The sequence below is a fragment of the Cyprinodon tularosa genome, unplaced genomic scaffold (genome assembly GCF_016077235.1).
Source record: "Cyprinodon tularosa strain WSP-4 unplaced genomic scaffold, ASM1607723v1 ctg120, whole genome shotgun sequence".
Classification (NCBI taxonomy): domain Eukaryota; kingdom Metazoa; phylum Chordata; class Actinopteri; order Cyprinodontiformes; family Cyprinodontidae; genus Cyprinodon; species Cyprinodon tularosa.
Window position 1 is genome coordinate 1,415,001 of NW_024038004.1, and position 17,211 is coordinate 1,432,211.

The 17,211-nt window shown below is 38.4% G+C and overlaps 1 protein-coding gene across 4 annotated transcripts in view; it reads right to left on the reverse strand.

Annotated features, from left to right (window-relative positions):
- Positions 1 to 7,952: 7,952 nt before the first annotated feature.
- fermt2 (fermitin family member 2) overlaps positions 7,953 to 17,211 on the reverse strand; it is a 55,287-nt gene continuing 46,028 nt past the window's right edge. For 2 of the 4 annotated variants that reach the window (XM_038272851.1, XM_038272866.1), the window contains 5 exons: positions 16,916 to 17,134; positions 12,523 to 12,543; positions 11,279 to 11,403; positions 11,036 to 11,177; positions 7,953 to 10,032 (listed from right to left, as the gene is read on the reverse strand). In XM_038272851.1, coding sequence (XP_038128779.1) covers positions 9,859 to 10,032; positions 11,036 to 11,177; positions 11,279 to 11,403; positions 12,523 to 12,543; positions 16,916 to 17,134 — 681 coding nt within the window. In that variant the 3' untranslated portion in view covers positions 7,953 to 9,858. The remainder of the gene's footprint in view (positions 10,033 to 11,035; positions 11,178 to 11,278; positions 11,404 to 12,522; positions 12,544 to 16,915; positions 17,135 to 17,211) is intronic. The other 2 variants (XM_038272874.1, XM_038272860.1) reach the window with 1 other exon arrangement.

Sequence of the window (17,211 nt, forward strand, 5' to 3'; positions counted from 1 at the left end):
CTCTCGCTTGCCTCCATCTCCGCTCTGCACAGGTCTCAGTTACGCTCTGCTTGCGGATTTGTTTTGCTCTCTCAGACTGCAGTTGGATCGTTGCCTAGCAACCTTTCCAGCCAATAGAACGACAGCCTCGGAAAAGGTGCGCTTGTTTAACCCTACGGAGTGTGCCTGTGCTACTACGCCACTTATAAAGCGTCAGCTGAAACTGCTATTTACAGTAGTTTTGTGGCTGATTGTTGTTTAGAAATAGAAAACCTGGTTTCATTTCTTAGTTTTGCCCTGGATTTTGTAGCGTTTGTGGACGCTACGTCGCTACTTGATCAAAACAATAACGTCGCTACAGGAAAGTTACTTGATAAATAAAGCAGCGACGCTACGGTCAAGCTACTTGAAAATGTAGTTAAACTAATAGCTTCGCTACATGTAGCGGCGCTACTGCCCATCACTGCTCCTGTGACAAAACTATTATAATGATGCTAGTAGGCTACAACAACATCGTGTTTTCCCACACCACTGACTTTGTTCACCATGGTAACGTAATTCCTACTGAATCAGACAAGCTATTAGGCCTATATTGTCTCTTTCCTCACTCCAGGTAAAGTGAAGAAAATGTAAACCGCTGACATCAAATGGCAAACTCACCGTATGTATCTGCACGCAACCATAACTTTCCTAATCAAGCTCGATGACTGTGTGGAGATTCAAAGGGCGCGCTGTTGCTGCACTGCACAGCTGCTATGGTCCAGTTGATGGCCGTGTACCACGTGACGTGACGCTGGACGCGGAGCCAATGAAGGAAATGAATATCCTAACGATATTAATAATTGTATAAATAATTGTGTTTGTAAATAAACTAACAGGAACTTATCTTCAGATTAACTTGCCTTCTTGGTGGCTCGTTTTCAGTGCTTTACTGCAATTGTTTGGGGTTATATGGAAAAAAAATCAATAAATAAAAAAATAACAATAAAAATCGCAAAATAATTATGGGGTGGCTAATACCAACGAAGGGATGACTTCAGCCACCCTAAAATAGGTCTAGCCACGTCCCTGCTCGAGCCCATCATCTTCAACCACGCATGGCTTCCTTAAAAATAAATTTACCCTTAAGCAAACATGGTGGCTTTATAGCTGCATCCATGTTATCATGTCACGTTTAAAGTGTTAACAATAGGCTGATTTGTTCACGCCCCCAGATAGGCATCTGCGCTATGTATATATGGAGATCAAGGGATAAAAAGTAGATAAAGTTGAGGGGTGCCCACTGAAGGCTTAGTTACCATATGCACCGCCCACCACTGATTAATTATAATCAGAACTATTTAAAGCTACAGTGTGTAATAATTACAGGGATATACAGTCAGAAATGTAATATATTATACATAACTATGTTATTTATCATCATCTACGAGCTCAGCCTCCTAACCTAAATATTTGCGTTGTCTTAGAATTCGTTATTTATAATTACATAGGAGCGGGTCTTGCAGCCATGGAGGCAGACATCTTTGCGCTACGGCAGCGCAGAGCCAACAAACTAGCGATTGCGAGATCGCCAAAACGTCACAACGATGTAGAAAAAATAAGGGGTATATTTATTATCTTAAGTCTACATGAAATCTATACCCTACACAGACTAATGAAATACTATCTGTAAAATTATCTATGTAAACAAACCTCATCACTTGAGAAGGTAGGTGATGCGGACGTCGTGGAAGACATTTTGTCCGGTAATGCTCGCCGTACTGTTGGGGGGGAGAAGCGGTGGGGGGGGGGGGGGGGGGGAGATGTTCATGTTGCTGCAGTCTGCAGTGTGACCGCTAGATGTCACTAAAAGTTACACACTGTCACTTTAAACCGTTTGGTTAATCCTCCAACTTCTACACACAAAAATAACTTCTCTTTAACAGAAATCATAGTAATTTGTTGGGTAGTATGCTTGTTAAAAGTGTTTGTCGTACCGTTAACAATTTTAAAGAGGATCTTTGGAAATATATATAATATGTATATTTGTAATCCAGTTTAATGCCCCTTTCTTCTACCATTGGCTCCTATTAAGAAATGTATTTCGATACTTTTTACACAACATCCTTTTTATTGCGAAACTAAATGTTATAAAAGGAAGACATTGGCAAACAATAGATATATACAAAATGCTGATTCATTAAAACTAAACTCCTCAAAATATACATGAAAAGAACTAAGTGTCTGATTAAATTAGCATCAAACCATCTGTTTTTCAATTATATGGTTTGTAACCCTCAGTATGTTTTTTTTTTTTTTCTTACACGACAGTTAAAGGAAGTGTGTAATTACTGAGCCTCATAAAACAAACCCTACCTGTTTAGAACAGTAAATAACAAATAACTATTTTTCCAAACCTGGATTTTTATTTACTTTTATTTACACTGGTTTTCTCATCGAGATCCAATATCTCATTTATAAAAGAGACCTGTTTTGACAAAAAATAACAAAATATCATATAGACAGTAATATAATAGCATATATAATATAGAATAGTGATATAAAGTCACTCTTTGTTATAAACATGCTGTTCAAATGTAAATAAGCTTTTTATTTGATAGAGCTGCTGCATGTGCTCCTTTAGAGCCACCCTGGCTGTTTGGTCCCAAACTGCTGCTGCTTAGGATGCAAGATCCCAAATTTCAAATGCAATCACATCGTGAAGTCTGTAGACGACACCACGGTGGTGGGCCTCATCAGAGATAACAACGACCAGGACTACAGAGAGGAGGTGGAGCAGCTGGTGGACTGGTGCAGCGGTAACAGCTTCATCCTGAATGTGGAGAAAATGAAGATCAACGTTGACTTCAGGAAGAACCGGCCTAACCATGCTCCACTGCTCATTAACATCTCAGCAGTAGAGATGGTCAGCAGCACCATATTCCTGGGGGGGCACATCAAGACAACCTCACCTGGACTGTAAACACCACCTCGCTGATCAAAAAGGGCACAAAAGTGCATATACTTCTTGTGGAGCATGAGCAGCACCCACCTGCCCCCACCCATCCACACCACCTTCTACAGAAGCACCATAGAGTGCATTCTGACCAGCTGTCTCACTGTGTGGAGGCTGCACCGCCTCAGACTGGAAGAAGGTTGAAAGATTAGTAAGAACAGCAGAGAAGATCATGGGGGCTCCTCTTCCCTCGATAAAAGACATTTCATCCCAGGGCTGCATGTCCCCTCACACCCCCACCATGGACTGTTCTCCCTGCTGCCCTCTGGGAAGAGGCTTCGAAGTATCCGATGCAGGTCCAGCAGATTCTGAAACAAATTCTTCCCCACAGCCATCAGACAGCTGAACTGTTGACAAAACTCTAAATCAAGTCACAGACTCTGTATCACACTGACAACACCAAACCAAAACACTGCATGATTGCACTATAAATACCATATAAATGCATTTTTTGCACCATTTTTTTTTCTCCCGCACTGTTTACATATGATGGAAATGTCATGAGAGCTGTACAAAACGAAAATTTCATTTTGTTTACACTCTGTGCATGCAAAATGACAATAAAAGTTGTCTAAGTCTAATATTTTGCCGTTTTTTTACACTGATCCATTTACTTTCTATCATAATCCTCTGTGTACGCTGGGCAATGATAATAATAATAATAATAATAATGGGTTCTGTAAGACCCAGTATGTAGATCAAAGCAGTTAGTGAGATATTCTGGAATCTATCACTTTGCCATCAAGTTGATTTATCTCAGGAAAACATGTCTAAAAATTATGTCACCCTAAAGAGTTGGTGAAAAAATATGGAAAAAAAAATAAATAAATCCTGAAAACTAATTTATTTGGAGAAGGTCAAATAGGTCAGGGGAGAAATTTGAACTTCATCAAGGAAATTTCCGCAATGACTTTAGAAGCCAATTCATCAGCACATCCTCTGTGGCGGCTGACATTATCCACAGCTCTCTGTTCACCGCCGGGGAATGCCAGAACCACTTTCCTAGACAGGGCGCTCTGTGACATTAAAAGTGACGTTAATCTGCTGTGAACCATAGGATGGCAAAGCAGTCCTCAATTGTAACTAGACCGTGGACATTAGGCTCCCTTTGGAAGCTGCTGTTTTAATGGCAACAGGTGCAGCTACACTATTGTGGAACTTTAGTGTCTTTTACTTCCTGAGGTACACAGGAACTGTCCACCCCTCAAATTCCTTATTTCTTGTCCCACATCAAAGTCAAAACCCACCCAGCATCCTCCCCCGGGTTCCCAGGAACTCATGACAATGGATGAAGTCATTAGTGAGATGTCTTTAGCTCTCATTAAAACTAGGAGTACAATAGGCCAAACCCCTCTGGGAACTGGACTACATACAGGAAGCGTTTAGGATTTAGGAAAAGGCAGAAAGACAGAGCAGTTTTATTATGAAATGCTTTAAAATTAACTATTTTGATTCTGTGTCCATTTTATTTAAAAAAATTATACAATTCCAAATCATAGAAGAATAAATGGATTAATGTTTTAATTTACAGTTTCATATATAAGGACAGGATTTTTTCTGGAAAAGAAAGATCCTTTATTAAAAGGTTTATTCTTACACCATTTGAAGCTTTTTCGAATAATTTAAGAAATCTTTGCAATGGAATTAATTAAAGGTTGTGTGATGGTTGTTATATATTTATCACCGTCAAAAACAAAATGAACACAGTCATATGTTGAGTGATATCATTATGCATAAACTGCCAAACTGTGGCATTATGCACAAAACAACGGCCGGCCAAAAGTGAATTACTGGCACAATGTCTACTGCTAAAATTAGTTTTTAAAGGAAAAATTCATGAGATATTTTATCAAGAGGAATAAAACTTCAGGAGAGATATTATTCCCGAGCTGTGGTTTGAACACATAACTAGCACCTGGTTGAGGATTTTAAAAGTATTGTTTTTGCACGGCCAGTCTGCATGTCATGAGCCACCGATGGGGTTAGTGATTGCTCTGATTGGGCTCAGCATTACCTTATGTTTAAATGTATGCGTCAGTATGATGTTCCCAACATTTGTCGCCAGAATAGCCTATATTCCCAAGCCAGGGAGTCTGTTTTTTCTTTATTTGTTTTATTTGTAACTTGTAATGATTTAACATGCCACAAAACTAAAACTATTTGAATATATCGGTTTAGTTTCCCCCACAGATTTATGTTGGTTGCTTCTAAAAAAAGTTACATCTAACTAATCAAACACAGAATGGAGGGGAATTAAAATACTGATAAACTGTCAGATAAACACTTTAAATCATTCAGCTCACAAATCGGGGGAGAAAAACGAGTCAGAACTGGATCTAATTAACATGACTGAACATCAATGAGGAGAGCATGAAGAGAAGTTATTGATTTAATTAATCTGTTGACATCAGTAGATGTTTTGCTCTGAGAGAAGAAATATCTTTATTCTATATCTGCTTAATCCTTGGGGGGATACATGTCCTTATTAATCACAAAAAGAAAAAAAAACTATGGTTTAAAAAAAAGCATTTCACCTGAAAACTTTTATTCTTGCAAACAAGAACCATATTTTCCTTGTGGTTTGTTTGCTTGCTTAGATCTGTCTGTCTTGGATTTACCATAAATTTTGTTGCATCCTCATCACCTCAATGTTTGGGTTATTTCCTCCCTTAAAACCATATTTTCAATTGTTTTATGGACCTGTGGCAGACAAAGTTTAATCTGAGGGACTGTTTTTAGTGGATGAGGAGGAAGTACGCCTTTTTAGCCTCTTAATTCAACAGAGGTCTCTATTTGATTAAAAAGTGCTAACTCATCTTCTTTCCTGTTTGCAGCAAAAACTCTAGTCAACATATTGCTGTTCAAAAGGTCTCCATTTACATAAAGACATTAGTCAGTTTCTCATGTGTTTAAAACAGTGTCTGGACACTGAGGACCCAGCCATGACTCTGACCATATTTGGCATTTTCTTCAACCATCTCAAAGTGCTTTTTTATACAGGAATTGACTTAAAAAAAAACATAATAAAAAAAAAAAAAAAAAAAAAACAATGGGAAGACAAAATAAGATTTTTTTCTTTAAATACCTTTACTGGCTCTAAAATAAGATTTAGTCTTTAATTTTGTGAACCTTGAAAAGTTTTCATTAGTGTTGCATTTAAATGATTGCAATAAAATCCATTATTGTTGCTTATATTAAATCAACCTTATCCACTTTAGCAGATTTTCTGTATTTTACAGTTAAATGTTGCATTCACTGGCAGATCATTTGGTCTTTAGCTGGTTTTATGAGGTCCTTATTCACAATCTGCTCCAAAGTTAAGCTGCCCCATTAGTGATAGACGACTTTACTCTGTTTTGGTGGATGAAAGGGGTGGTGGGGTGGAGTCCTTTGAAGCAGTTGAGGCTGATGGTGAAGAGGTGTAGAGTTTAGTGAAGAAAAGCAGACAATCAAGATAAAGATAAGATCAAGATGAAGATAAGAAAACATGCAACATCGTAGTCATGTCTGGGGAGGGGTGAATGTCTGATCAAACCCGTTAACCAGGTTCAGATCATGACAGTTACACCGGAAATCTCCTACAGACTGTTTTCAGGCTTATCTAAACCCCACCAAGGTTTTCTGCTGCAGGTGTTGGGTTTTTTTTGTAAATGTTTTCTCCTCCCTTTTCTGAACTAAAATCCATTTTCTTCTCCTCCAGGAGAGCCTTTACTTTAGGGTTGGCCTAGAGTAGGAGATCAGTGTTTTCCAAACACAAAATAAAGTAGAATGTGATCCAGATGATGCTAAAAGTTGATGGAATGCTACCATCTAGTGGAAAGTTAATACTGGTGCAAACAAGGACAGAAAATGACTTCCTATAAATTATCCTAAAGCAAAGAAAATGAAAACATGTGGTCCCCAATGTATAGAATGAAAATCTGGAGTAGATCATAATTGAAAACAAAATCTCAAAGCAGCATACTACATGAAGTGACAAAGCAAAAAACTTTACCCAACATCCGGTGCTCATTTTCTCTCCCCTCCAACCCCAGGACTCTGCTCTACCAGCCTAATCATCAGTCCACAGGCGAACTGTTCACAGAGAAAAAGCCAACTTATGATGAGCCATCATTCTCTACACATCCAGCTGATGACCTAAGAAAAATAACATTTTGGTACATTTAAAGGCTTAACTCTGAATATAATAAAAGTCATAGCAGATTTGAAGACTTTGCAGGACTTTAGCAGGAATATTTTTTTCCATTTGTCTTTTAGTTCTTCACATGATTCACACATTTTTATAACGTTCCATGATCCAAACCTTTTTTTTCAAAACCTGCTGGTACATTTGGGGCCTTGAAAAAAAGTGGATAAATAACACAAGCAACTAATTTTTCCATGGTTCTGTTGCTTCAAAACAGGCATAAATCTTCACCCAAACCTTTCCACATTAAGCAATTGGTATTAGTGTGTTTGTGCCAAAATGCAGATAGTTGTATATGCTCCTTCTATGGGCAGTTACAATGTATATGGCTCTATAGCCAAAACTCCCTTCAGGCTTTCGTCGTGGCCATGAATTAATGCACAACTGTGCACTACTGTAGCTACCTTAGAGCATTTTGTTAGCAGAGACTGGCTGACACCTTCCAATATGATTCTATAACAGGTAGGGTTTGGTAAGTGTGGTTTCTTCCATGACTGAATGCAGCATTTTATTTTCATCTTTCAGTTTTTTTTTTTTGGTTCTTTTTTACAGTCCAATAGTTCAGCCCATTACTGTAAGGTGTGACGCCAGGAAATGAGATCTAAGAAATGTTGTCCGTTCAAAAAATAGAGCCAAATAAAGAATTTAAATAAAAATTACTTTATAATTTTTTTTTTAAATAAATGCATGTTTTTTTACAGTCAGAAAACAGAACAGCAGGACATGCACAGCTGCTCTGGACACTGGAGGCAAACAAAACAAATAAAAAAACTCAAGAAAAGAAGCATTATATATGCTTGGTTCTTTCTCACCTCTTTAATATTACTTTTATGTGAAACGGTCACAAACTTCAAGGTCATTTCACCATATTATATGGTGCAGTTCAGTTGTGACAACAACAAAAAAAAGTTGTCTAAAAATTGTGAACAAGCTAGAATATAAGGCAGAAATGCTTCTAAATAATTGCTGTCAGTTGAAACAAATAAATATGGCTATAACTGGACTTTTTTTTGCAAATAGGACAAGACACAAAAATAAATGACCAAAATAAAGAAGAACAAAGACACTTATAAGGTTTGGATGCACATAAGAAAAAAAAAAGGCTAGACCAAACCTGAAGTTTCTGAGTAGGGTTATCTTCATCTGAATTTATATGCATCTTCATGTGAAAACTCGATATACCCAGACACTCTTCTGAAGGCTACACACGTCGACTGATGGCTTCTGAATGGAAAACAATAAAACAAAAACCTCCAAAATCCCAAAGCAAAAAAAGAAAAACACTGTACAATTCTATAAAACGTTTGTGTTTTTACATTAGTTACAAAAAATAACAATAATACTTCATTTATCAATCCTTCATACTGAGAAGAGAACAAAAATTGCATATATTCATTCTTTAAATTCTGTGATGTTTTGCTGGTGTGTATTGCTAAGGATATAATACTATACGGCGAGAAACTAGACTTCATTGACGTAGGACGTGCTTCCAGGGATTGTGATAGTGTTCCTCCTGTTGCGTAGTATCTGCATGCACTTTAACTGTAACTTCAAGTTTCCAGTTGGTTCAAACTTGTAAAGCAGCTACAGACGGCCATATCTTTTTCTATTACAGCTAAAAAATTATAGGCAAAGTGGTGTTTTAGCGCATACTGGAACTGAAAAAGACATGTTGACCTAACCTGGAACATCCAGGAGGGTGAAACCCACAGGATGCTTATCACAGTGCACTGAACTGTATTGTTTTTGGAAATGCTTCCTATTAGCAGTATTTTAAATGCAAAGGAAGGCTCACAAGGTGTTTCTGTGTCAGGTTAATACATAACCAACAGGGTGGCTCAGCAAGAGAGACAGATTTCGTGAAATATGAAGCAGAATATAACAGCTTATCAATAAAGATCAATGTATAGAGGAGAAGAGCTTAGATCCGGTTGTTAAAAGATATTTATAGAAAAAAAAAAGTGAACACAAAAAGCAAAGAGAAGCTGGTGCTGCTGATCAGATTTAATGGACTCCTTCCTTTATTATAAATAAATACACATTAGTTTATATGGAAAGGTTTTAGCTTCTACCATCTGACCACTATTCTACTTTTTTGGGCAAGGAAATCTTTTAAATTACAGTTCATTACTGATTTAACCAAATCCAACAATTTTTTTCATTTTGATAGTTTGGCATTAAAACTTAACTAAATTAAATCATAAGGCTTTAATGGTTAGATATGCTCTGATTCCTTTTTTTATATTTTTGGTAATTAAAGAAATAAGTGTGTGAAAACCTTTCCCTCCAAAATTTTCCACACTTTAATATCAGTAATAACTCTTATTTAAGTTATTCTTTGGGATTAAATCTAAACAAAACTGTGGCCGTAATTCTGAGAGAAGGAGAGATGAGAGCAAAAGCAGAAGAAGGTTCTCAGACTAAGACTCCGCCTTCATCTGGATGGTACCAGCCAGAACATTAATAAGGCAAGAAATGACTGTGAGCATTAATGCAAATATATATATAAAAACAAATTAGAACAATAATTGTGTCAGTCTTGGCAAAAATATGTGCTAATTCAGCACAGTTTTTAACAGTTGAAAAGACAAAAAAAAAAAAATAATAAAATAAAATAACCTCATAAGCCTGCTCGACTTCCTACCCTCACCCATTTCCCCCGATCTAAAATCATCGACCCCCTTTGAACTGGGACACCTCAGACCCAGCCGCTGGTCAGTTTATAGAACATTTCCTCATCTAGCGACTCATTCTGGTCCTTGGCGCGTGTCGACAGAAAGATGTAGCCACCGATGAACTCGTGAACCACCTTGCAGTCCACTTCTGCACAGATGAAGGACAGGCTGGGTTCATCTGCAAACTCAACGGTCACCTGAATGAACAGGACAGGACACAACAATCATAGTAAATTCATTTGGTATAGGACTGAGCATCTGTTTGGGAAACTGGAATGTGTTAACATGAGTAAATTATCCCAGAACCTGTTCTATGTGGGGTCTCTCAAGGAAAACAGGCTCTGGGTGACAGGTTAGACAAAGAAGGTTTTAAAAAAGCCCTTATGATAAAAATAGAAAAAAAAAAAATAAGAGTCAAGTGATGTCACCAGGTACAGTGAAGTCCACACTTCATGTGGAGCTAGGACTGGGGTTTGGCAGCGAGGCACCAGGTAGTTGGTGTTTTGAGGATCAGGAGTATAGAGTCAGGGGTCCTTCACTAGGAGCCATACGAGCAGCATACAAGCAGAGCTGGAGTGTGGTCCGCATAGTGAGCATCAACTCTGACCTGTTACCAGGTAAGGTCCCAGGACTTTTAGGCGTAGTCAAGGGGAGGGGGGTGGTTTGGGGACCAGTGAAGAAGGCCCAGGGGACGTCTTTGGACATGCTGCAGGGACTAGGACTGGCCCAGAGCAGCTGGAGGAGGTTTCTGGGGAGAAGGAAGTTTGGGAGTCTGCTGCCCTAGCAACCCAGTCCCAGATAAGCATAACAGGATAAGTACCTCCAGTGTGAAAGTAAGCTGGTACGGTCCAATACAACGTACCAATAAAATATTCTGTCCTGGTAATCAGTACCAGGAAGAGGGGGGCAGCTGTCTGCTATGCAGCCGTCCTTTAGAACCAGTCACGGCTGCACTTTGAGTCTGAATAGCACCGCTCAAAAACACCATTTGTGACCACAAATTTCACCAACGCTGGGCTACAAGTGTACGCATTCCACAACACAGTGGTTGCTGGGACGGATGGTTGCGTGGATCAGGGTGTGATCAATTCAATAGACTGGAAGATTTTACACAGGTGGTGCACAGATATAGAAAATGCCTGCTTGTATCAGCACAGGAAGAATATTAAATCACAGATTTTATATATGTGGTCTTCCTACCATCTTGATCTCCCAGTTAACATTCCACTGCTTCATGTTGCTAAAGCGCCAGGTCTTGATGGCATCTCCAGTGTGGGCATCCATCCGGATCAGACGATTATAGGTGATTCCAATCAGCTCTTCTTTCTTTCCTCCCTGAAACCTGCAGAGCAGAAACAGACTAAGACCTTTACCTCGTCTCAACTGACCTAATGATATACCACAAAGGATTCAAACATGGGATATGGTGACTGATTTATGTACTTTGCAAGGAAGTGAGTGATTCCAAACTCTGGCAAGGATTGCCATGCCTGAATGAAGCGCATCTTGGCCTCGATTAGACTCATCTGGGCAACGTTCTGGTGGGCTTCAAGAATCCGGGCTGAAATCTGCCAAAGAAAAAAAACACAAATGTAAAACAAGAGTCCTTGTCATGGTTCTTCCGGTTAGACCATTGGGGACAAAATTATAATATCTTCAAATACCAGACCATTTACTAAGATCAACACTCGATTCATGTTAAAACAATTTCTAAATAGGTCTAAAACACCTCCAGAACACAATGTGTTGGTAAATAAGCAGAAGCAGTGAAAACATAACCCTGTACGAAGCATCTGTCTGAAGTTAGAGAAGCTAAACTTTCAAAGTGATTTTGTAAAGAAGTCATCTAGATGCAAGTCTGTGCTTCAGTTGTGACCTTATACCTCCCTTACTGTCCTGCTCACTGAACGTGTTGGCAAAATAAACGTGGGGCCTCATTTAAGTCACCAGCCACAGAAGAAAAGTGTGTCTGTTTATATTAATTCCACAGAGAAAAAAAAAAAGTCATGAATGACTAATTTAAAGTTTCTACAAACACTCTTTAAATTAACTTTCTCTTCAGGCCATTGAATATCTTATCTTTTTATCTATATTATTTTATGAGCTAAATTCCAATGACCAGTAATTTTTTTTTATTCATTCAAATGTGAATATAACAAAAAACAAAAGGTTAATTACTCGAACATGTAAAATTTTTACTAGAAGCCAATTTGATGGTGGTATACAAGAGTTCCAGTGCAGCTGAACTGCAGGGATATTAGACAATACATTCCATACAGGTTAATAAACAGAGGAACAAAACATATTTAATCAGGTCAGTCACTTATCGCTGGGATACCATTATCTAGGCATTTAAGACATACAACCTAAAACAGTAAAGCTAAAACCAAAATACACTGAGGCATTGTTTTTTTTATTATGAGTGTTAAATGGATGACAACATGCAGCGGACCTCCATTTTTATCCATTAAGTTTTCTAAATATGTTAAGACCACTGGTTTAACACAAAGCAAGGAGCCATATGAATCCTTTATTAATTCTTAAAAACATTGAAGACAAACTACCAACAGAAAGCATTAGGAATGATGCCATCTACACTCTATAGTTAGAGGACCACCCAGACAAAACATAAGGTTTCCACAAACATGCAGACTAACTAAAAGGTACCCAGTGGACACTTCACTTACCAAATCCCTGATATACCCTGGCTGAAGGGAGGAGGTGGGTAGGGGAAGATGCAGGAGTTTGACAGTGATGTGGAAAAAGGGGAACAGAAAAAAAATGTTTTGGACAAAGAACAGGCAAATAAGATTAGAGTCAGGAAGAAAGATATAAAAAAATAATAATAATAATGCTGGAAACTATGGCCTAACTGCAAAGAAAGAGCATGAAAGTGTTGAACTGAGATGTCATGCAGGACTGAGCAACAAAAGAGGGAAAGTAGACCGAAGAAAAAATGCTTCCATTAGTGATCTAAAAAAAGGAAAGCCTAAAAAAAGTTAAGTAAAACATCAAATAGAAACTGGGTGTGCATATTCAGGCTGACTGTGTCTTTTGCTGCGTCACAGCTTCCATTAATGCAAAAATCAGAGTTCCTTATTCCTTTCTTCCACAAGATGGCACCATGTTCCAGCTCCAGTGGAGCTGATTATTAGTCTTCAAGCTTTAGGAGCTCCTTCCAATGCTTCCTCTGTTTTCTTTCTGCTTAAACATATCCAATCAGGCCAGACACTGCTAAAATCCACGTAATCCAAAAATCCCTGCGAGTGCATCCGCTTGGAGCAACAGCACGGAAGTCAGCCTGGACAAATCTTACAACAGGATGGGGAGGGGCTGCACCCTGTTTACAGCTTCTTCCCCAGACAGTTTTCCCAAGAAGCATTCCCAAGTAAGGCTCATTTCCTGATCCCCCACGCCCACTACAAGAGGTTACACATGTATATGTGCGTGAGCATCATGGCACAGACACACTGTACATAGGGTACAGAAAAACCTCTGACAGACTAGGATGGAGTCAGGCTAATGATGCATCAAATAAATTAACCACAGTGACAACATGAATAACATTGCTAATACCACTTCCTGTCGGACATAGGTCTACCCCCTGACTCATCATTTTCTGGTTACTAATAGGGACCAGAGTTTTCCTTGCATCTCCATCTGATTAAGACGCCATTAAACACGATTCCCAGGGCCTTTGGAGAGAAGCAGGCGTTACAGAGAAACCATCAAACCAAACTGGAGGTTTCTAATGAAAATTCCCCTGAGAGTTTAGTTAACTCCACTTTATTTTTCTATGGTGGGATCAAAAGTGTTACCTTAAATTTAGAAAAATAATATGTGATCCCAAAATGGAGTTTGCAGGAGTTTAGGAAAGTTACTCTAACGCTCTTATAATCCTCCTTACTGTATGCAATATTAGTCCTTGTCCATATTTGCGGTCAGTGGCTAATAAGAATTTACATCTTCGTTGCATCTTATTTATATCGATGGGAAACAAAGTCACAAGTGGAAATAAATGAGAAGTCTCCAACAACCCTGATATGAAAGCATGGGGTAGAAATATAACAAAATGGAGACAGACTTTTCACTTTTGCTTGAAGACGTGAAAAAATGTCATCATTCAAAAAATGTAATCATAAACTAAAATGCTTTTTTTTCCTTGTCTGAGCTTCCTGTAGAGAACCGGGATATTAGGAACAAGCAAAATGCCAGCTTGTACTTGCAGCTTTCATCTACCAATACCAACCCTAAAGATAAAATCAGACCAAACTAATTATATTGTGTTGTGAACATCTCCTTGTCTTAAAATTTTCATCTCATTTCTTTCCAGATAACCATGATATTCTCAGCTGTGGTTCAGACCAATTCTGTATCATAATTTACTGTACCGGCCACCTCCTGACATCATCTCAGCCCACTGGCTCCAGGCCACATTCTTACCTCCTGCTCAGATCCAGACAGAGTGACTGAGGTACAGTGTGTGTGGGAGTGTGTGTGTGTGGGGGGGGTGTTGCCCTCCTCATCCTTCCTCTGCTAGCAGTGCCATGGCAGCCGTGTATTCAGCTGCTGCAGTGTATACACAGCAGCCTATTTGTTTGCATGCAAATCTGCTGAGCAAAGTTTAGAATCTTCTCAATGTTTGAAAGAGAATTAGAAGACTGGTAGAGATTAAACGTTTAAACCCTTTCACTGCCACCGACTCAAAGAGAACAAAAGATTAACCTTTTTAAATTAACTTCAATAAAATAAAATGGAACAAAGTTAGCTTTGAAAAATGTGTTAAAAATACTGATGTATTTTTGTGCAACAGATTTGGATCAAAGTGCTGTATGTGAGAAAAAACAAATTACAGTAGCATAGATGGAACGTGAATAATTACTAATAAATAAAATAAGTTTACTATATTAAAAGTCAAGTAAAATGATTGATAAAAAATGAAAGGAAAGTTGGATTCAAAACCTAACCAGTCATATCTAGATAGTTCAGGCAAAGGTCACTCTAAACAATGATATCTTAATTTGGATTTTGTTAAACAAGTAGAAGTTTTTTTAGGTCGATTTTCTGAAAGACTAGGAGGAGTTTGACTTCAGAACTGGGATGATGTGCTCCACTTTCTTGGTTTAGTGAGGACGCTGGCAGCAGCATAAGGCTTAGACCTGTGAAAAAACCATTTCAGTGAAGTATTCTACCAGATTAATTTATTGATTATTTTTTAAAGCTCCTGCTGAGATATTATTCCTTTAGTTTTTTAGCAGTTCTTCAGGTGATAGTCCATCACTAAACCCAGATTAAGAGCCTGATTGGTGGTTTCTAGCTGGATTTACTGAAGCTATGAGCTGACTTTTAAATACTCTTACTTTGGTGCAAAAATGAATATATATCTGCTTTGTTTTCATTCAGCTGAGGAAAGGTTTTGTCCCATCCATGGTTTGATTTCTTCTATGCATTTACCTAGAACCTGAACGGGTTCATAGTCACCTGGTGACATAATGTAGAGATGTGTGTCGCCTGCATATTTAAAGCTACAGTGTGTAACTTTTAGCGACATCTAGCGGTCAGACTGCAGACTGCAGCAACATGAACATCTCCACCCCACCGCTTCTCCTACCCAACAGTACGGCGAGCGTTACGGGACAAAATGTCTTCCACGTCGTCCGCATCACCTACCTTCTCAAGTGATGAGGTTTGTTTACATAGATAATTTTACAGATAGTATTTCATTAGTCTGAGTAGGGTATAGATTTCATGTAGACTTAAGATAATAAATAAACCCGTTATTTTTTCTACATCGTTGTGATGTTTTGGCGATCTCGCAATCGCTAGTTTGTTGGCTCTGCGCTGCCGTAGCGCAAAGATGTCTGCCTCCATGGCTGCGAGACCCGCTCCTATGTAACTATAAATAACGAATTCTAAGGCAACACAAATATTAAGGTTAATAGGCTGAGCTCGTAGATGATGATAAATAACATAGTTATGTATAATATATTACATTTCTGACTGTATATCCCTGTAATTATTACACACTGTAGCTTTAAGGTAACCGATGTTTCTTGAGATAGAGAATTGGGGGAGCATGTACATTTTGATTAGTAGGGGCCCAAAGATGGACCCTTGGGAAACACCACATGTTTTTTATATAAAGTTATCTATTGACATATAAGGTCTCTGTCCTTCAAAAGGGATAGAAACCAGTCCAGTGCTAGAAAGGTAAATCCAGTTTTCTAGGTGCTTTAATAAAATAGCGATCAATAGTGCTGAATGCTGTGCTAAGGTCCAGTAATTCCAGCACTGTGGTTCTTTTACAGTCTGCATTAACATGAATGTCACTGAACATCTTGACAAGGACAGTCTGTACTGTGGTGAGCGTGGAAGCCAGGGTAGAAGACGTAAAAGCAGCTGGTCAATGTTAGGAAAGTGCTTAGCGGTTGAATCACAGCTCTTTAAATAATCTTAATGATTAAGTGGAGGTTTGAGATGGGGCTATAGTTAAACAGTAGCAGAAGTTTAAAGCTTTAACAGTACTTATCCAGACTGTATTCAGCCTTCTTGTTATCTGCTGATGTAAAGAATTTCAGATAGTAGTTTTATTATTGTTTGTGCTTTCTATGCCATCAATTTAAACCCTTCCCTGACATTAGAAATATCAGATCAACATGTTACCTACTACAGCTTAGTATGCTGCATTCACTGATTAAAAAAAAAAAGACATGAGAAAAAAAAAAATCTGTTATTTACCCGTAATAGTTGAGAGCTGAGAATTAGCACATTAGCTAATTTATTGGTACATTTAAAAATGAATTCATTAAATCCATTATTTCAGCTTTTTTATTTCCATACAGAATAATTGGTAGAAAGGATGGAAATAAGCAGTAAGGTGTTGCAAGAACCACATTACAGCAGGTTTAAGTAGATGGAGGAAAGCAGGAAACAAAGGGAAAAGGGAGTAAAACTGTTTGGAGGGAAACACAGGTTTTTACCAAACACTGACTAAACAGTTTAACAAATAATAATTAAAAATATTCTAATTGTTTTTTGAAAAAATAGGTTAAAGCTGTCAGTAGATCCTTGGCAGCTTACCTGCTTGTTCTTGTATTTCTTAAGGTAACGCGGGGATACCAGACACTCTGGGTTAATATCGGTGGTGATCGGTTCAATGAACTGGGGGTCAGGGTTCATGTGCTGCATCTTGAGGAAGGAGAGAATATTTTGGACCTCTAAGTTGTATGAACTGTCAGCCATGGTCTTTCCTTTGGAGGCCAAGCGACAAGCAGCCATCCAGTGAGCGTACTGTTTCTCCTGGATACAAAACACCAATTAGGGGATTAAAAAACAGCAGCAGGGAGAGAAGAAATCCTGGAAAACCACTGCTCTGA